At 54.4% G+C, this 21,378-nt stretch overlaps 1 protein-coding gene across 1 annotated transcript in view; it reads right to left on the minus strand.

Annotated features, from left to right (window-relative positions):
- PMEPA1 (prostate transmembrane protein, androgen induced 1) overlaps window positions 1-19,899 on the minus strand; it is a 62,311-nt gene extending 42,412 nt beyond the window's left edge. Inside the window, exon 1 of the mRNA XM_034947627.4 lies at window positions 19,250-19,899. Within this exon, the coding sequence (XP_034803518.1) occupies window positions 19,250-19,358 (109 nt within the window). The 5' untranslated portion in view covers window positions 19,359-19,899. The remainder of the gene's footprint in view (window positions 1-19,249) is intronic.
- Window positions 19,900-21,378: the final 1,479 nt, after the last annotated feature.

The raw sequence follows: 21,378 nt of genomic DNA on the forward strand, positions 1-21,378 counted from the left end.
ACCCCCACCACTGCCACCCGCCCTGCATCAGTGCTACACATGCAAATGCTCCTGAGAATATCCCCAGAGAAGAAACTTACCTCCATGTGCTGGAATTGCAGGCATTTTGACTTTTCGCCTGTCATTTATCAAACTCTTTGAATTTTTCGTTAAATAAGGAGTGTATATCACTTTTTACAATCAGAAGAGCCATGCTATTTTTATTGTGAAGCAAAAAAGAAGGATTAATTAACTGTAGCAGGAGGCGGGGTCTCCATTGCTATGTCGGGTGTAGAGGGTCATGTGCAAACAGGTGGCGGGGCCTGGAGAGCAGGCGCGCACCCCAGCCTGCGCTTCTCCTGCTTGGGCTCTGTCCTGGGAAACACTCGGTGCGGATGAAGATCTGGCTTCTTCTGAGTTTTGTAAGTGACACGCCCAGCCGACCCCCACCTGCCGGAAGTCTGGGGTGGAGCCTGGCCGTCTACTCCTCACCCACCAGTTGGTGAGGATCCAGGAGCCGGGGGTTCTGGAACTTGCACCTCCTGGGAGAAAATGTGTGAGCATGCAGGTTCCTGCACTCGCCCCATTTCAGCTCACATCTGAGGAAAGAACTACTGCGCCTGATAAACGCTGATGCCTCTACACCCCGAGGCCTGGGGACCCCGCTTACAAGGCTACCAGAGAAGCGGGGTTAGAGAAAGCTGGTCCTGGTGCCTCCTCCTCGTCCCTACCGGCCCCTCGGTCTTTTCCTACAGGACTTCTGAAAAGCTGTTCTACAGTCATTGGATTTCTGGCCGATTTCCAGTCTGCCACGCTAGGAGCTGGCCTGTCTTTTTCACGGTTGTGTGTGTCCAAAACACTAGGCCCACCACACAGTAGGTGCTCAATGAATGTGTCAGATGAGTTCATGAATGGAGTGAAATATTGAGTAAAATTACCCATTAGCGAGGTTCCTAATTGTGCAAAATGGCAAATGCCACCCAGCCTTCTGGTGTCCCCTCCCATTAACATGGCATGAGGGGAGCCTCCTTCTCCCCAACTCTTCCGAAGGTCTCTCCAGCAGAGGGGCTGCGCTAGGGGTTCTTGTGCAGGCTCTGAAGGAGGAGGAACAGACCGAGGACCAGTCAAGGCCCCAGACTGACTGAGAGTCGAATCACAGTCTCTGGGCTGGTCTAGGAGGGCGAAGGTGTCCAGGCTACAGCAGCCCCAGGGACAGGCACCACTGGCACCGCTCCTCTCCCCTGAGCTGATGCCAGCTCCTACTCCCCAAAACTCCTTTCCTGCTTCCTCAGGGATGGGGTAGGGAGAACATTTTCCCCCGAAGAAAATCATTACTCTGCTGTTGAGGGTTACACAGGTTGCAGCAGAGGTGGGAATAGGACAGGGGAGGCAGGACCCTCACCCTCACTCTCACCCCTCTCGGAGGAAGAAGCTGCGAGCTAAGGCTGGGTGCACCATCTCCCGGTCCAGACTGTCCATTTCATGCTCACAGAGGAGTTCAGACCCACCTCACTGGTGCCCGCAGCCCTCGTTCCAAAGCCACCCCCGCTGTGTGGTCTTGAACAACTACCTCCATCTGCAGAGAGGGGGAACAGAACCCTGGGTGTGCCTGGGACGGGCTGCTTCCTGAAACCTCCCCCTGGGCAGAACTCCTACTCACACTGCAGGCCTCATTCTCACATCTCCTTCCCCGACGAGCCTCCCAACTTTTCACATCCCACCACCCTCTTCTCCCTTTTCACGGGTAGGTCCCGGGGCTTACGGAGCCACCACTCCTCCAATACTGGCTACGTCTTACAAACAGAACAGGCTTCGTTTCTCGAGCATTTACAAAGCACCCAGGACTGAGCTGAGCCCTTGCCACAAACTGTCTCATTTAATTCTTACGATGCCCCCTGTGTAGTGGGTGCTTATTACAATCCCCATTTTACAGATGAAGAAACAGAGTCTCATAGAGGAGACGCAACCCCGAGGACACTCTTATGTGGTGACCACTCACTCCCTATGGATGGGGTGTGGCCTCCCCTGGACTTGGGCAGCTGCAAGCACCAAGGCACAGCCCACCAGGTGTGGGAAGAGCCATGGGGGCAGGTGAGCAATGGTCTGTCAGGGCTGGTGGCAGGAACTCACAGGGCAGCCCAGACAGGGGAGTGAAGCTCCCACCTCATGACCAGGATGCCCAGTACTCCTGAGCCCGGTCCCCCTGAAGCCCCTCCCTGCCAGGCCACTGCTCCTTCCAAGGGCCCAGGTCTGTACCTGGCCTGCAGCTGGCGGGTCACGAGCACGGCCACTTTTGGCCCCAGGAGGATTCAATTCCTCGAGGGCTGAGGCTGCCAGATGCAGAGGAGGCCAAGTGGCTGTCCCACCCCATGCCAGCCGGGTGCCACTGGCAGGGCGGCTTGTGGAAGCCATGGTCACCTGGAGCCTGAGGAACCTCCGTCCACCTCCTCTTGCCTGGATACTCTTCATTGTGGAAAGAAAAGGCAGAGATCCAGGCCAGGCTAAGTGGGAGGGTTCTGTTCTACAGGACAGCACTCAGCAATGTCTCAGGGAGCAGGGGGCCGCCTAAGTGCTGCTGGTAATAGGACTATTTTCCATCTTTCACGACTCATGATAATCAACTGTTTATCTCAATCCCTGCTGTGGGTCAAGGTGTCCCAGGCAGTGGTCAAACCGAAACCTAATCAGAATTAACCTGGCAGAATCACGGCATAAGGAAACGTGGCAAAACTCAGCCAAGTCCCGATGTGGCAAAACCACGATGTTCACGCTTATGTTGTGAGCAGGCCGGGAGTGGCCGCCTCGCTTGGCGTTCCTGCCCAGCAGCCAGGAGCTGTGTCTGAAGCCCGCCTACCCCACGCCTCCCAGGGCCAGGATCTCACATTCCAGCCGACCTGCAGTACCTCTGCGGGCTGCCATAAAAATTCCTAGACAGGTAGTCAGGTAGGAGGCAGGCCCACAGGATGAGCAGAGAGACCAGGCCCAGAGTGCCAAGTGCCCTCCCTGCCCCACACAAGTCAGAGCCAGTGGGCTCAGGAGCTGCCTCCTCGACCTTTCCCCCTAGTTCTTGTAGGATGAGACCCAAGCCCAGGATCCGAGACCTGCGTCCAGGAAGGTCTGCCAAACCGCAAGCCAGACAGGCGGCAGAACCTCCCCAACACCTCCCCGCCCCGGGACTTTTCCTAGCAGTAAAAGTCGAAGGTGGGGGCCAGCAGACGGTGGCGGCCAGCAGGTGGCAGGTGTAACTGCAAGGCCTGGGGCTGGGACACACCTGAGCCCTTTTCTTCACTTGCTTCCAATTGTCTTTCTCCCCAGAGCTAAAAAGGTACATGAGGAGGCTAAATAATAAGTCACAGGCCTATTCTGCAGAATATCCACCCATTTCAGACATCACAGAACAATTAAATTAAGGAGATTTTTTTTTTTCCATTACAAAAAGGGAACATCGAGATCTTGGTTAAAATACACAGAGATCAGGATGCCACACAGCTGCGACCTGGGGCAGGATACAGACACTCTGAGTCTCAGCAGGCTCTTCTGCAAGCCTTGTGAGGAGGTGTTGGGTGGTGACGGGGCACCAAGGAAGTACTCGGTGAAGTGCTGGCTTCTCCATCATCAGCAGCAGGCTGAGATTCAGGCTGGAGCCTCATCACCAGCTGGGAGCATCTCTGAGCTTTCTCTGCAGGTGAGGACGGGAGGTCCTTCCCTGTCCACACCTCTCCACCTCCCAGCCCTGCAGCAGGGCCACAGCCTGGACCACAGAACTCCATCTCCCGCTTTCCTGAGGGCAACATGACCCTGTGACCTTGATCTCATTAGAATCGAGTTGACCCTGACCTTCAAATAGCTGGGTGACCTCAAAAGGCCAAAGAGCAAAGTGCTTCCATCCTACAGGAGGAGCTGCAGATCTGTAACTGCTGATTAAAGGCCCATGAGGGGCTTGGGACACAGCTCCCAAATGACACTCTCAGCCTTCCCAATTTTTGCCATACTCAAGTACCCCATTAAAGGAATTAAAATTCTTCAGTATTTTTCTTTTCAACTGAAATAAAATATTCAATTGGTTTACTTATTACTTAACCCGATCTTAAGCAATACTACTCATGAAATCGACAATGTGCTTGTTATATTTTTCCTAACATACATTCACGTGAGTACGGAACTATGAAATTTTAAATGAGCATCCACGTGCCATCTCCAATTTTCTCATGTGCTACCGTTTGCTTCGGGTTTATAGATTTCTTGGAACTGACAGGGGAGGGTGGCTAGGACACAGATGGGTGCAATGGGCTGGACATCCAGCGGGGCCAATTACGAGTCATGCACCCTTGGGCAATTGACTTCTGCCCTCTGAGCCTCAGTCTCTTTATCTGTAAAACAGGTCTAGTAGCTCTTGGAGGGTTGCATGTAGCGCCATGTAAGACAAGTCTAGTAGCTCTCGCAGGGTTGCATGTGGTGCTGTGCCTGGCACATGGTAGGCACTCAGGAAATAAGGGGAGGGGGGTCCATGTTGCCCTCACACCAGGAGGAAGTCAGGACTGCTTCCCAGCACTTCTATCTCTAGATGAAAAATAGGCCTGAGAGCCACAAAGCCGGTAAGTGAGGCTGCCGTGACTGTGACCTGGTATCCCGGTGCCACAGCCACACTGCTCTTTTCTTCTTCTTCTTCAGAGCATGCTAGAGTCAAGGGGAGAGGGACCACTGCCTGTCAGCCCATCTCACTCCAATGAGGCCCTTCAAACACCCACCTCAGCAGCCATGTCCCAAACCCAGGACACGAAGCTCCACACTGAGGTCCACGCTGTCTGGGAGGAAGGCAGCCTCGGCGTTTGCCGCCTCTGAGTAACCACCTCCCCAAGACATGATTCATACCTGTCTGGGGTCACCCACATCCTCATTCCCTGCAAAGGAATGCAGGCCAGGTGAGGCGGGCAGGCGGTGGCTCTGGGCTGGAGCCCAGCGGGGCTGGCATCAGCGGCTGATGAGCCAACCCAGCCCCAGAGCTGCTGGAGTCTGTCCAGTCTCCAAGGCTCTGCCACTATCCTGGGCCCCCTGGCTGGGGCTGGGACAGACACCCAGGTCTCTGGTACCCGTTACGGGCCCAGATTCAGGTTACAAAATGTTTTCCCCGCTGAAGCACCTGGCATTTCACCGCTAGAGAATCGGACCTCCAGCCCGGCTTGGCCCTTTCACAATCTGTCTGCCCTGCTTAAAACTGCAGGCCTGGCCGGGCGCAGTGGCTCACGCCTGTAATCTTTGGGAGGCTGAAGCGGGAAGATCAATTGAGATCAGAAGTTCGAGACCAGCCTGGCCAACATGGTGAAAACCCATCTCCCAAACTACTAGAATTACAGGTGTGAGCCACTGTGCCTGGCCTAGCAGTACTCCTCTGATTAGCACCAGAAGGATTTTGTGGCTGAAAAGTGGCCTGAGTTTCCTCCTCCCCCTCACCAGACCTCAACTTACCCATCTGCAAGCTTGGGGCTGAGGGCAGCTTAGCGGGCTTAACTCTGCCACACCCTGGAATTACCTGGGGAGTTTTAGGAAACCCAGATGGCCCGGCCCCATCCCAGAGGTAGTGGGTCTGGGGTGCTGCCACAGCCCCTCAGGTGGTGTTAATGTGTGGCCAGGACTGAGAACCACTGCATTTTGAAGAAGGCTAGAGAGGGTCCCTCCAGTCCAGATGTTCTCTGGACTCTCTCCTCACCCCTCCTGGGGAGCTCAGATCCTGCCCAAGCACCTCACTGGTCACAGGGACCACTTTCTCCCTTCAGCTGCAACCTGTTACCGACAATTTCTGCTCCCTCCTGCTCTGAGCCCCAGGGATCGCTGCTGGCACCCTTCCAAGGAGGGAAGTGTGTGGAGGATGGGAGGAGGAGGAAGGAGCAGAGGCCCCCAACCAGCCCACCCCTTAAACCAAGTGACAGGCAGTTCTGAGGCTCAGGGGAAGGTGGGCTCGTCCCTGCCTAGACAAAGGAGGCACAGGCTTCAGGAAGAAAGAGGTATGAGCCTGGGCGCCCCTGGGGCTCCAGGAATGCCAGGAAAACCTTGTGTCTAGAACTTTCCCCTTCAACCATGGGCTGGCAAAGGGTCCTGCTTCTCTGTGACTCTCCCTCCCACCCTGTGCCAAGACACTGCAGCCCAAGTTCAAATCCTGCTCTGCAGTGTGCTGGGCAATCCCTGGCAGGTGACTTAGCTCCACCTCCTCCACGCGATGGGGTTGCCATGAGGATTAATGAGACAGGGTGTGCAAAGTGCTCAGTGAGCACCTGCCACTGTCAGTAGGAATTGCTAGGGTTCAAAAAGCCGCAACGTCACCGGCAAGAACCCAGAAAAACAAGGAGACAAAGCTGTTGGGTGTTGGGTTCATTCCCTAAATACTGACTGCCTCCCAGATTCTCCCCTTTCTTGTCTTTGTTCCTGAACCCCACCCTCAACTCTGCTCTGAGTCTATTCTGGGAAAAGGATCCAGAGCTCATTCTCACTAGAGTGAAAGGGAATGCCGCGAAGCGCTCAGAGCAGAGCTCAAGACTTCTGTGGAGAGAGGCTGGCAAGAGAAAATGGAGGCCTCTGTGCACATTTCCGTTTACACCCCTGATTTTTAAAAAAGGAAAATGACATATTGTCAAGGAACCAAGGAGTAATGCTTACTCCGGGCAGCCATGCTCTTCGGGGAGGCTTGCTCTTGGAGTCACCCTTGGATGCTGCTTCACTGAAGTGTGGGAGTTCCCGCTACATGGTAGCTGAAGTGTGGGGCTGGGCCATCCACAGATGGGGAACGTCCTTAGAACTCATGGAAGGAACTGCCTTGGGACTCACACAGGGTGACAAGGAGGAGCAGATGGGAGTTGGTCCTGGTGGCTGCATGCACCAGGATTTCTGCAGCCCCACTAGTCTTTCAGTCAGCCATTTGTCTGCACAACTTCCAGTTTTCCCCATAAGGATCATCCACAACCCGATGGTCAACAAGTGTCATCACTCAAGCCCTCTCTGAACCCCGACTGGGAGCAGACACTGGGAGTACCACCTCGGTGAGGATCTGAGCGCAGCAAGGATGGAGGGTGCAATTGATTAGCAATGTCTGTTATAGGCAGCAAGTAGGGGACACTGGATGGAATGCCATGCACTCAACATCCCTCATCTATACTTTGAAAGTCACTAGGCAGCTCAATAAATACTGGCTGGATTCTACAGGGTTACTGGCAAATTTCTCCTCCAGTGAACTTTCTCATAGCCATCCAACCAGCAGCTAGACAGACACCAATGACATGCTTTGCACTTGGCCCTAAGCTAGGAGCTGGATATTGAAAACGACCTGAGAGAAACCCTTGTTCCCCGATGCAGAGTGGAGGATGCAGTGCAGCTATGCAGATGGGGAACCAACCACAGGAAAGCACTGCAGGAAGAAATATTCCCCTTGCAGGCAGAGCCTAGATTTATACGGACAGTTGGAATTTGGACTCATAATTACACCTCTGGGCCATGTGGCAAACAACTCTGATTACCCTCTAGACGGGAGGACAGTGACAATTTAGGGCCAAAGCAACTAATAAAATTAGGCAAAATAAGTGGCATCATGTGTAAGTTCACACAGTTTGGAGAATAATGCAAAGAATGAACAACCACAAACATCTAATAATTGTCATTGTTAGAGAAATGAGTGGGGAATGGGGCAGAGGCTCCCTTACACGTGAGCCTAAACATTTAAAGATTTGTTTCATGGTAGGTCCAGCTGATATATTTTTTAAAGAGGCAACATTCTCTGCATCTGTGGCTTATGACTTGAAACGTCTCTCCAGGTCTGGGGTGGGGGCATCCCTCCCGTGTCAGCCTGCTCGGAGATCAAGATCCATAAACACAGGGAGAGATACACCCGAGATAGGAGTGCATTGAGCTGCGATCTATCCTAATGATCAACAGCAGCAAATGGAGTGGTGTTTAAAGGCTGGTTGGTGTTATCTCATTGGTTATATTCACCCATGTAATTGACACCCTCTCCCTCATCTCAATACACCCGCCTCTTTTTCCCATATCATAAACAGATTAGAAAACCAGTTTCCTCCTATGGCCGTGACCCTATTGGCTTCTAAGCTCAGCCCCATATGAATCAGCCCTGGCTCACCGTGATGGCATCTGAAATGACTCAATAACGAGGAGGCATAGACACCAATAAATGAATCATGCCTTCCGCAAGACCAAACCTTTGGCTTTTACAGACACCAATTACAAAGTAGAAAGAAAAGAACAAAGAAATTACTCAGGGTGTTTGCGCAAAGTTGATTCAGACGTTTACAGAATTATTACCAACTAAATTGTTTTTAGGAAGGCAATTAGAGCCCTGGCCAGCTACAGACACCAGCTCAGCCCGGTGAGGGGAATCTGCGGAACTGGCGGGGCGGGCACCAAGTTCCTGCAGGGTTCCCAGACCTGTGCAAAGCTCCCCGGCTTCACTTTCCACCTTCTTCTAGAAAGCTGTTCCGGACCTTGCAGAAATCCTAAGAAGTCAGCACGTACACATAGAGACACACACACACACACAGACTTGGCAAGTCTCTGTATTAACTTTTATTTTTTATTCCTTAAATGTAGCAGCCATAAGAGGACATTGAAAGTCTCCCTTCTCTGGGAATCTGAAGCACATCACTGACCACAACCAAACTCTCACGCCATCTCTCAACTGACATCCACGAGGTGTTTCAGATTGAAGCTCTGCTACCTGCTGTATAACTCAGGGGAATGAAGAAAGGCGTTTGCTGTGGCCCCATGCAAATTCTGAGCCTCCCTAAAGGAAGTGTGGTCTCTGGAATGCATCACCCCACAGGGCTCGAACCGAATCTTGTTGTCTGGGCATCTGAACCTTATGGGACAGCTTGTGCAGTCTGTGGGTGTTGCCCACATCAAGGATGTGCAAGCCTAGTGGGCAGCTTGATGCAAGAAGGAGCCAACCTGAGCTCCGCCCAGCTCACACTCTCGGGCAGCCGTCCTGCTTACCACCAATCCCTACTTACCATCGGCACCAACACTCTCGTGGCCATTTATTGAGCATCTACTAGGAATTAGCCCTGTGACAGGTGCTTAAAAGACAATTTATTTAATCACCTCCGTGCAGTAATTATAAATCCTAGTTTATAAATCAGTCAGCCAAGATCAGGGAGAGTAAGGAGCTGACCAAAGACTCCACATCTAGAAAGCGGCTGAGCTATGTTAAAGAGCCCCAGGACCCCGCCACAGTCTCTCTCCCTGTGCAACTACCAGGTGCCAGGACTGCCCCACAGGCCAAGCAAGGCGTGTGGGGTGCAGGGCAGTCTCTCGGGATTTGGTCTAGATGAGCAGAGGGGTAACTAGGTAACTAGGCAACTGAGACCACTGGTGCTGAAAACCTCCTGGGGGAAAGAGCAGTTTGCATTGCTCAAAATTTCTGAAAAACTGATTCAGCTTCCTACTTCTCTTGCTGCCGAGGACACGGCCTGGAAAATCTGATTTCACCTGCCTGGGGGAACCCAGGGCAAGGCTGGGAGAAGGTCAGGCTCACCTGAGCTCACCCTGTGACACACCTGTGGGAGGTGGGATGTCCATGGTGGACTCCAACAAGGGACCTCAGAGAAGCCTCCCGGCCTCGGCGGTTGGAACGCACATGTTTCGACAGTCCATGTTTTACATATATCATACATAAAATACAAATGTATATTGTATATACTTGAAGATACGTGGCTCTAAATATAAAAACACACCTTTTTGTATTCTTAACCACTGACACTCAGGCAAATTCATGGCTGGATTTGTCACTTTCATGCTCCCAAAGCCAGTGATGGAAGTGGCCCCTCCTGGAGACCTTAAGGACCAGCAGAGACTCTTCCACTCCTGATGCTGATGCGACTTGCATACTGGGAATCCATGACAACCTGTCAATGACAATAGAGGCTGACAGCTGCCACTGACAGACCCCTCCACAGGCCCATGCTTTACCGAACATGTTCGGGGGAACAGGGAAACTGAGGCACACAATAACTCCACTTCCACCAACTGTCAAAATGTTTATTGATCTATTGGGTGCCAAGATCGTGCAACTTTTATCAACACAAATAAGCACTTGGCACAGCCACCTCCCCTGAAGCCCCAGAAGCCTATAGTGGGGGCAAATGATATAGGACAGTTTCTTAAGACTTAAAAGGCAAAGTGGCATCTCGAACCTGCATGGCTGTTAGGTGGTTCTAGCTGTGGCCGTCCAGCCCAAGGGGAGGCTAGCACCACTGCTAAGGAGGATTGCGAGGTGTTTCTTGCTGATGGTGAAGAGTTGGTTCGTGGAGGTCACAATCAACCTTTATCCACCATCCAGATCCCGGAGCCACTGGGGATTTTCAACTTGTTACTAAATAAAATTCTCTTTTCTGCCAGTAGAGCCATTTCCCAAGCCCACTGAAACAATAACAAATGATTTTAGTTAAAAGACATCAAAAAAGGAGCCGGGCATGGTGGCTCACACCTGTAATCTCAGCACTTTGGGAGGCTGAGGCGGGCAGATCACCGGAGGTCAGGAGTTCGAGACCAGCCTGGCCAACATGGCAAAATCCTGTCTCTACTAAAAATACAAAAAAACTAGCCAGGTGTGATGACTCATGCCTGTAGTCCCAGCTACTTGGGAGACTGAGGCAGGAGAATCACTTGAACCCGGGAGGTAGAGGTTGCAGTGAGCTGAGATCGCACCACTGCACTCCAGCCTGGGTGACAGAGCAAGACTCCATTTCAAAAAAAAAGAAAAGAAAAGAAAAAAGAAGACATCAAAAAAAAAAAAAGAAGAAAATCAGACTATAGTTTGAATCTTTCTGACATCCTTATTAGTTTATGGCAGGCACTGATTCCAAGCCACCCTTCTTCCTACCCCCATTCCCATTAACAACAGGTACATATTAGAATGTGCTGGAGCATTAGGAATAGCTGATCACCACCTGATACCGCCGAAGTTGAGTCACAATAGCTGCTTAGCTCGGTCCAGCATGTGGCATCTCAACTTCACCTCTGAGCAAACTCCACCTTCCTCCGTGAGGACAATAACCCCAAAACACTCCCAGTCTGCAGCAAGTGTGTGCCAAGAAGAATCACCCTAGGAATTCTCCTTCTGGGGGCCTGCAGCAAGCCCTGGCAATGCATTTTTGCCATTTGATGGCCTTTGTAGGACTAAAGCCATCACTGTGAAACCTCGACCACCCAGGGCAACTGGAGCGGGTGCAGGGGAGGTGGGTCTGCATTGACTTCTGTACCTGCCCCTTAGCTCTAGAAGAGAGGGCAGGTATGAAACTCGGGCACAGTTTCCTGCCCCAAATAGTGGAAACTTTGGAGCATTAAAAATCACATTTTGTGCCAGAGGTGCTTTTCAGGTAACGGTCCTGACAACCCCATAGAACAGATGTCATTCTTCCTTCCACTTCACAGAGAGTCAACTGGAGACTCGGGAGGATACCACGCTCACCCCCAGAATGAAGGCCTTCAAAGCCTGTATCTTGACCATAAGAATCTGGAATCTCTTGAAAGTTCACCTGCCCACTTCCTCCCTTCATCCAACGCACATGAGACTCCTACCAGGTTCAGGGACACAACCAACAACAACCCCTTGGTGCTTGGTGCCTGGAGGGAAAGCAGACATGGCACAGCTAATGACACAAAGATTCGATTACTGCCATGACAGGTGTGACAGGAGGAAGGCCAGGGTGCTCCTGGGCCACAAACAGGACACCAGGCTGGGGGTCTCCCTAGGCGAGGCCCTGAAGGTGCCTCTGAGTGCGGCCTCTCAGCTTCCCTTCTGAAATGACTCGTGTTCTTTCACCTGTCTCCCTACAAGAGCAGCAGCTCGTAGAGGGTAGGAATTTGTTTGTGTCGTTCCCTGATGTTCTGCGGCCCTGGGAACAGCACAGGAGGTCAGAGGTGTGTGGCAAATGGTGCTGAACGCTGAGCCCCTGCGGAGGCTGTGTCTAGTGATGTCCCCTATTAAGTCTACATTTGATTCCCTGGGAACATTCCCCAGCTACTCCCCAAACCCCTGCCACGACATCTGTTGGTGCTGGTATGTCAGAGATGCACAGAGAGCTGGAGACAGAGACACCAGCTCCTCATGCAGCCTGACAAGGCACGTGTGTTTTGGGGAGACATTTCCAATGAATGTCAGCCAGTGTCTTGCCAGAGTAGAATGGACCCAATTGCTCTGAGAGGTGGCCAATTCGTACGTGTTCTTCCCTAACAAATGGTCCAATATGGGCTTGCAGTCTTGGGAGCCTAAAATAGCACTGCAATGGCCAATCTTGCAAAGAAAGCCCTGGAGCTCAGGAGGTCGGTGTAGTGGAAAAGAAAGCCTGGGAGTGTGGACTGCAAGGTCAGGGAGCTTGCGTTTGAATCCCAATGGAGCATCAGTTCCTGGCTGTGTGACCTCGAGCAAGTATCTTACACTCTCTGATCCCATTTTTGTATCCGCAAATTGGTGCAATAGCTCTCTCAGGGTTGTTTTGAACACTGAGAAAAATGCGTCACTAATACCTGGCACATAATAATCTCTTCACATTCAACTAGGAAAAAGAGCAGAAGCAAAAAAATCCATCAGTAACCCAGGAACAGAAAAGAGAAGCCATTCTGTGGCTCTCGGATAGTCTGGGGATGCCCCAAGCTCTTCCAGGCTCACCCCAGGGTGCTGAAGCCCCTGCCTGGCTGGTAAGTCATTCTGGGATTTTTCCCGGTTTGGTGACAAACAGTTCTGCCAGTGCCTGCCTGACAAGACCCTGACGAGACCCCTGAGGTGTCAAGGTTTGGCTTTGTAGTGTCATCCAACGGGAAAATGAGGTTGACTGTCAGTACTCGGCACTGTCACAGCTTCACAGAGGGGTGCAGCCCACCCTGGGGAGAAGGCAGGAAGGAGTGCTTGGAGCAGAAGTGAAACTGAAGACCGGCCCCTCCCCGGCCCTCCCTCCGCTGCACCTGTTGATGGGGGTGGGGGACATCAGGGCCTTTCTTTTAATGGTTTGCCCCCACATACGCTCACCTGTTAAAAATTTCAATTGATTCTCACAAAGGGGAGCCCCAAACCATCAGAAGCTTCTGGGCTTTCTGCTCCCAGGTTAGGCTGTCTTAGGAACTGCAGCCAGTGGGGCATCTGGACTTCAGGGCGGTGTTGACCTCACGGCCCCAGTTTTGTGCCTTGCCTTGTACCCCCTCTTCCAGCCTCTGTCCACCAAGCCTGGCAGTGGATTAAGGGAACCCTGCTGGCAGACCCGAAGAGACCGTCTGGGGCCTCTTGGACCAGCAACGGGCATGCTGGGGTCGTTGCCAGCCAGGTCTGCGGTGGGCCTGGCAAGGACAAGGAGTATTACACAGATAGTCAATCACCTCCATGTTCAAGGCCATGGGCCCCAGATGGGCCTGTTGATTCCAACCTTACCAGCCAGTCCGAGAATGGGCAACCTTTTTCTGGTGAAGGCCTTCTCATCACTAGGCACTCTGTTGCAGAGTGACCGCTAGGGAACCAGGCAGAATGGACCATCGAGTCCAATCCGCCCCACCATCATCGCTCACCTCTACGAACACACAGCTGCTCCAGACACTAGGCCACACACAGCCAGAATCTCTCTGCACCCCCAGCACAGGGACTATGATCACCCCACTTTACAGACCCATCAGATGACAGTGAAGGGGGGCACAAAGGGGACACGGCCAGCAAGTTTTGATGCCTCCATCCCTCTGGCCCTCGGTCTCACTCCCAACCCACCCACAGCAGGGCAGGTGACTTGATGGGACAGATGGGGTCTGCCAGCAGGTTCTGTGGGGCTTCTTGGTGACAGGGGAGACCAAAGGAACTGCCAGCACCTAAAACCCAGGAGTTTTATGTCAAAATCTAACCATTCGGTTGCCCTGGAACGGAAAGATCTGGCCACTCAGGGCCCATGTGGCAATGGTGGGCTGAGCAGTGGCCACAGTGCCTTTAAACTGGACTCTTGCCCCTGGTTCCCTGGAGCCCACCCCAAAGACAACTGAGTTTGCTTCCCTGAACCATGCTCCCCCAGCCTCGGGGAGCCCCTGGCACAGCATGGTACCATCCTTGTCACTCCAGAGGGTGCATGAAGAGTAGGTCCGCCTCCCGCACAGCTCCCGCACGTGCCCCAACCATGCGTGCGTTACGCAACACTTTGTAAAAAGCAAAAAATGGGCCCTCGGCTTCAATCTCCTTCTCTCAGCATGTGCACCGTACAGAACCCCAGGCTGGCAGCAGCACAGCCTCCAAAATTCACCGTGTAAGAGTTCCTTCTCTTTGGGCAGGATCCCAGACACCGAGGTGCCTGCAAACTTGGTCTCTGGATGCTAACGCCTGAAGAGAGAGGGCCACACCGATCCTCAGGTTTGGACCCTGCCACCAGCACCTTCCTCCAAACATTTTCTGGCTTTTAAACTATTGACCGGGCTATAAACGTTTAAACCCCCTGGCCCTGGGCCACGATGGGAGTGGAGATGGTGGGGGCAGGCATGTGGGCACACCTGACCCCGTGGCTCTGGGGCAATTTGGTGGCGGGTGCATCTTGCAGCACGGAGGCTTCCTTGGGGCTCCTGAGGGAGGCAACTCTGCTGTAGACGCTTCCAGCCTCCACAGACCTCCCGACGGCCTCCCTTCTCCTGGGCAGCGGCACACAGGGGTCCACCTTCCTTCTTTTATGGAGAGGGTGCATACCTTCGCACCTCTTACAGGGGAGAATGTGCACTCTTCCTCCTTTTCTTCTTACATGCCCAGAAGTTTTAACCATTCCCAACCCAAAGAGAAGAGGGCAGGAAAGACAGATGGGGTAGAAGCTGTGTGTGCCTGTGTATGACTGTGTGTGCGCATGTGTGTGTCTGCACGTGTGCGCATGCAAGCACCCACTCACAGGCGCGTGTGTGTTTGTACAGGAACAATTAGTTATTTTGTGCTTTGACAAATGCTAAACTCACCTCAACCCTGGGTCACACTGGGCAGTGTAGCTGGCTTAACCCAGACCTCCTGGGAAGCTGCGGCCAACTGTCTGACCTAAGATTCGGGTCACAGAACTCAACTCCCTTAATAACTCCCCTATTGCACCACAACCTAAAACCCAGACAGTCAGAAAACCTGTGGGTGAAAAGTCCCAGGGTTTAGCGGGCCCACAGGGGAGAACAGCTGGTGTTAGACATCTGTATTTTAACCCCAATCCAAAACATCGGCTTTCACTAACGCCAGGGTCTCGCCTTAGAAACGCAAATCCAAGATGAAAACGGGAAAACTTCATCACAAGAGGAAGCCCCTATCTTTCCTTCATGGCACACAACAGGCACTCAGTAAAAGCTGAGTGGATGAGTGGCTGCGGAGTGGCCACAGGCCTTCACAGGGACGAACGTCTGACGGGAATTAAGGGTCTCCTGGCAACGCAGATGCTGCCCTCTGGCCCTCAAGCCCCTTAGGAGAAACCACTAACTGATTAAACAGTGGTCTCAGTAGGGGGCATTTGACCATGTCTGGAGACATTTCTGGCTGTCAAACCTGGGAGAGGGGTGCTGGTAACTAGTGGGTGTGGGAGAGGGGTGCTGGTAACTAGTGGGTGTGGGAGAGGGGTGCTGGTAACTAGTGGGTGTGGGAGAGGGGTGCTAGTATCTAGTGGGTGTAGGCCAGGGGTGCTGCTAACACCTTACAGAGCACAGGACGGCCCTTCCTGCCTCCCGACAAAGAATTACCGGGCTCAGAATGTCACAGTGCCAAGGCACTGTCTCTACACCCTCACTTGATTCAAGCAAGTGTCAAACAGCATGTGCCAGGCAAGCCCAGGGAAACCTGGGTGTCCTGTGAGTTTCTGATATTTTCTCATATTTGTTTGGAAAAGGTTGGAGAAGAAGAATCAGAGGCTCGGTGACTCTGGCCAGCGGGTGATGTTAAAAAGACAGCTGCCACCGTAGATACCACCAGAGATGGGCCCAGGGCAGGGGCACCTCCCAGGACCCTCAGGAAACGCCTCCCGCGTGAGCAGACACCGGATGGCCCCAGGTTCAGTCTTTCCCAAGAGCGAACTTAGCATCCATCTGGGCCCCAGAAGTTTGAGGCAACAGCCAGAGGAGAAAGCCCGGGGGTAATCTCTGAGACGCAGCAGAACTGAAATGAGGTAGATGAGGTAGCCAGGAAAACCAGGTGCCAGCAGTCCTTTCCTCAAAAGTAGCCGCGTCAAGCTCCAGGCTGACATCTGCAAGGCTGTCACTCGTGCTGCCTGCTTTTAATCCCAGGACCCTTGGCTTTTTAAAAGAAAGGGTTTTCCCACGGGTATGTTTTGGGAACACTGAATTCCCACCAGACAGCAGCCTCATCCCTCGACTCTCAGAAAAAATGGGGCCCCAGGAGTGTCCTGTTACAGTCAAGCCCACTCCATTCAGCATCCTGAGAGCAGACGTGGCTCCCGGGGTACAAAGGGGCTCTGACAATTTCCCCCAGCCCCCAATTTCAAGGAGGACCTGCTCTGGGGCCCAAGTACCAAATTCAAGAGGTGTGGGTGTGCAGTCCAAGAGAAACCACCCTGGCCTGGGGCTGGTGTGGGTTTTGGACCTCGGGCAGAACTTTCCACGGTGGACTTTCCTCATCTGTAAGTCAGGGATGTGAACCCCGAGCTTGCGTAGGCTCCTCTCAAGTCTGAAATTTGGGGTAGCTGAAGACCACACAGGGGAACCAGCAGTGGGTGGGAAGCCCGGTCCAGCCTGAAGACCTCCAGCCAGGCTCAGCAGGGAAGAGACCCTATCTTGAAAGACTATAGAATTCTAGATTTCATCCATCACGGTCTCATTCTTCAGATGAAGACAGTGAGGCCCATCGTGGCTTAAGGACCTAGCAAGGTCAATTTCCTTCTGCCAAAAGAAGGTATCTTACAGGATAGGAGCCACTTGGACACTGCCTCAAAGCCCAACTCCAAACCATCCATCAAGTTCTCGTTGCAAACAACTCCCAGCATGTACTAGATGAAAAACAGCAGCCACTACTAGTTAAAAGAAAAAGCAAATACTAGCTTTTTTCCTTTCTTTTTTCCTTCCCTCCTTCCTTCCTATCTTTTGGTGTAAAGAAACTCCAGGAGACACCAGGCCTTACCACTTCCTCACCCTAGTCTCTCGGGGAAATCTGATGAAAACAAACTGTTACAGTATACCTGCATTTTAAAGACTGGTTGGTTCCCTCCGTGCCTTGCAGCTTTCTTCCAATAAGTAGGGGGCTGTGTATACACAGAACACAGGACTAACTGGGGCACCCAGGGGCCAGCTGGAACAGGCTAGGGTTCCAGGTATTAACCCCAAGGGTCCCAATCACTCAAAGGCTGCTGGGGGCGGCGGGGCAAAGTGCAGAGGGCAGCAGCAAGGCATTTAACAAGAGGCCTTGATGTCAGGTCAAAAACATCATGGACTGATGAGCCTAAGAAAGGACAGAAATAAGAACAATGCTTTTTTTTTTAAGTCCTGAACCATAAAGAGAGACAAGAGCAAAATGATGCACTGTGCCCAGCCCTTGGAATAAGGGTGACACAAGGATGTGTGCCCCTCGAGCAGGAGGTCCTCAAGGCAGCTTTACAGAGCGAAAGGCAAAAAGTGAGGCAAGGAGGGCACTGAAGCAGCAATCCATCTAAGGCAAGACTCTCCAAACGTGTGCGAATGTATTTTAATAACATCCTCGTGCATTTCATTAGCCTCCTGAGTTCACAAAGGGCCTCTGGGAAGGCAAGTCGGTTCCGCAAACGCTGGCTCTGGGCAGGTCCTCCTGGCACCTCGCTAGTCTGGCACAGGCCAGCTAGGGTGGGGTAGGGGGAGAGCTTTCCATTCCAGGCTGGGAGGGAGTGTGGAGAGGTGGATGGATGGAAGGACCCACCACCAAAGCCCGGCCAGCCTGGTTATTTTTACCACTTGAAGCTCACTGTATAGGCTCAGGGGCCACAAACTGGCAGCCGCCTGCGGACACTTGCTTATGAGCCGCCCAGACACTGCCTTCATTCCACAGCGGCTGCTTCTCAGCTCCGGGCCCCAGCTAGGGGCAGCCTGGCCCCCAGCAGGGAAGGGCTGTGTGCCCCTTCACCTGGCGTGCTTCTTCAGGTTGGGGATGGGGAAACTAAAGCTCAGGGAAGCAAAAGGTCCCCGAAAAGGTGGGTTGGGGGACAAGGTGTAGGCTAGAAGCTAGAAGCCAGAACCCGGGAGGTAGTGGTTCAATTCTCCACTCAACCAAATGTCCACCTAGGTGGGCTGTGTGTGCAGGAGGTAGAGACTTACTTATCTGAACTTTTGGGTGCCCAGGCGGCTGCGTTAGCGACAAGGTTCAAAACCCCACTCCCCACCGTTGGTCCACTCATCCCTTTTAGGGCCAGGCAGTCCCAAACACAAACAGCCCCAAACTTTGACTCCTTTGTAACCATGGTCTCAGCCAGACTGAACCAAGCTGTCCAGACAGAGGCTATTTATAGGTGCGTCGGGGACACAGACACTGGCACAATGACACACACACATTCAAGATCCACGCTGGGCCAGACGGGCCAGCGCTGAGCCCTGGATTCAGACACCTGGACACACACGGTCCCCAGATCCGGCCCAACCAGACCAGACCCCCAGAAAGATGCACACGCTCAAGAAAGGCACCCCGGCCCGGACACGGGAAAGACACACAGAGAGAGGCAGGGAGACTCGGTGACACGCACTCTTGGGCAAGACCGCGACTCAGACCCCCAGACACCCCGAGAGACGCCGAAGACCCAGACAGAGCCACGCAGCCACGCACACTCCACAGACGCACGGACATCCACTCAGAGCCCAAGACACAGCGCCGCGAACACTCCAGACACACGCCCGGAGCCCCAGACACCTCGCAGACCAGACAGTGTCTCACACGCCCCTCCACCCCCGCCCAAAGTTGATAAAGAGCCGGCCTAAATGCTCCATCGCGACTGCCCTTAGGGAAATAATATGGAAACTTCACGGATCCGCCCGCCTCAACCCTCCCGCGCCGTGCGCCGCCGCTGAGCCCCGGGTCCGAGTCCGGGCGGGCGGGGCGCGGACAGCGGGGGCCGTGCCAGGCTCGCAGCGCCGCGGGACAAAGCCGGGCCGGCCGCCAGCTGCCGCGAGCCGGGAGGGCGCGCCCGGGGCGCGGCGGGCGCTGCCGGGGCGCAGGGCGTTCGGTCCGAGGGGGCGCGCAGGGCCGGGACCCCCGCTCGCAGCTGTGCCCCGACATAGGGTCCGAGCCCGACGGAGTCTCCGGGGAGGGGGGCGTGGGGTCACTCACTGATCTCCATGCTCTGGAACAAAGAGCGTTTGCAGTTGCACGTGCAGGAGACATTGGGCTGCCCGGCGGCGGCGGCGGCGGTGCTGTTGACCCCCATCAAGCGGTGCATGGACGGCGCGGCGGCGCGGCGCGGGGCGCGGGGGGCGCGGGGGCGGCCGGGGGGGGCTCCGGCCGGCGCCCGGAGCTGGGGCCCCGCATGCAGGAGGCGCGCGGCGGGGGAGTCGCGCCCCGGCTCGCCGGGCTCGGGTCGCCGCCAAGTTCCCGGGGCGCCGCGGGGCTCAGTGCGCGGGACCGCGCTCCGCTGCGCCCCCCCGGCCTCCCCTCGGCAGCCCCGGGGGCGTCGGCAGTGCCCGCGGGTGGCGTCCGGAAAATGGGCTGGCAGCGGGGCGCGCGCTGCCGCCGGGGCTGAGCCTCTGCCGCTAGCTTTCCCCAGCCGAGCGCCTCCGCCGCCGCCGCCGCCGCCGCCTCCTCCTCCTCATTCAAGTCCAAGGAGATCGGGTTTCGCTCCGAGACCGCGGTCGGAGGCAGGCAGACGGTCTGACGTCAGCGCTAGACGGGGCTGCCGGTTCCCACCGCGCGGGGGCCGGGGAGGGGGCGCGCGCTGCGCCAATCCCCGCCGAGGTTCCCCCGCACCCCCTCCCCGAGCCGGGGGGCGGGGTGACGGGAAACGGGGCGGGCTCTTAAAGGGCCAGAGCTAGGCGGCCCACGTAGACCCGGCACCCGCGCAACGGAGGAGGGGCGCTGTGCCCTCTCCCCAACGGCGGTCAGCTTGGAACGCCTGCCCGGCGCACGCCCGGGGCCAAGGAGCCGAACTCGGTGCCAGCCGCACCCGGGCGGGTTGCTGGTGCGCCCTCCCCTCGCCCCCGTCCCTGGGGTCCTTGACCCAGGCTCTTGGGGCTAGCCTATCTTCTGAGGAGCACAAGGTCCCTGGGGGCTCAGGGAAGAGAAATTGGAGAAAGGGGGAGGAAGCCCCCAAGATGGATCACCCATTGCCTGATTTCGCAGGAGACTGTCCGCCTTCAGTTCTCCAGCAGCTCGGGGATCATGGCCCACTGAACCCCCAAGCGCTTTCACCCGAACCCAAGGAGGACGACCAGGAAAGACGGGAACTCGCGTAGACACGCCCGGAAGCCCTTGTCATGTAAATAGCTGTCGGGGACTGGTGTATTGTCGCCGCCCCAGCCGGCGGGACCTGGGGCGAATCCACACCCATTGTCTGCTGCCCGAGGGGCCACCGGCTGGGGGGCGCGGCTGCGGAGTTCAAAAGGGGTATGAGCGGGAGGGGTGTACTTTTAGTTCATTAAGTTTTAATTACAGGAGTGCTACAAGAACACATTCTTCTGGTTTAAAAAGATATTAAAATATTACATAAGAGACCTCCCCTCCCTGGCCCACCTCCAGCCTCTTAAGAATTTAGTGTGTCGCCTTTTAGATACTTTCTCAAAGCTTCACTTATTTAACAGGCACTTAAGGAGCACCTACCTGTGCCAGAAACTCTCCAAATATTAACTCAACCTGACACCGACTCAGTGTGGCCGAATATTACTCTCCCCATTTTACAGAGCGGGAAGCTGGTCAAGGAAGTCGCTTGTTGAAAGTCACACAGTGGTGGAGCCTGTGTTCCAACCCAGGACCCTGGGGAGCTGCCTCCCCCTCTCCCACGTAGTCCTGATTCTTTAAGTGTCCACATATTCCTGTAATGCCTGGAGTTTCAGTAATTAGCAGGGACTTAGTGTGTTCAGAGAAAAAAAAGGCTTTTAAAAATTACTGTGTTTGTAACAGTTTGGATAGAGAAGGAAAAGCTGGAATTTGGGAAGTGAAGGTGGCCTCGGAGTAGAACTTACCTAGACCAGAGCGAATTCATCCTGAAGAACTCAGAGAAAGCCGGTGCAGGAAGTGGGTTCCCGCTCTCCCTGCACAGGCACAGTGATGCTGCCAGAGCGCCCCCAGAAAGACCAGGAGGCTTGTTCTGGAGAAGTCAAGCCCAGGGATGTGGCTTAGGCTGGTCCAGGCTCTTTAGAGGAGTCCAAGCGTGCCCAGCCCAGAGGGAGGTTCAGAGGCACTGACCGTCTTCTGTTTGGGAGGAGAAGCTCACTCTTGGAGCCACAGCCAGCACTAGGTCAGGACCC

The sequence above is a fragment of the Pan paniscus genome, chromosome 21, assembly GCF_029289425.2.
Source record: "Pan paniscus chromosome 21, NHGRI_mPanPan1-v2.0_pri, whole genome shotgun sequence".
Taxonomy (NCBI): Eukaryota; Metazoa; Chordata; class Mammalia; order Primates; family Hominidae; genus Pan; species Pan paniscus.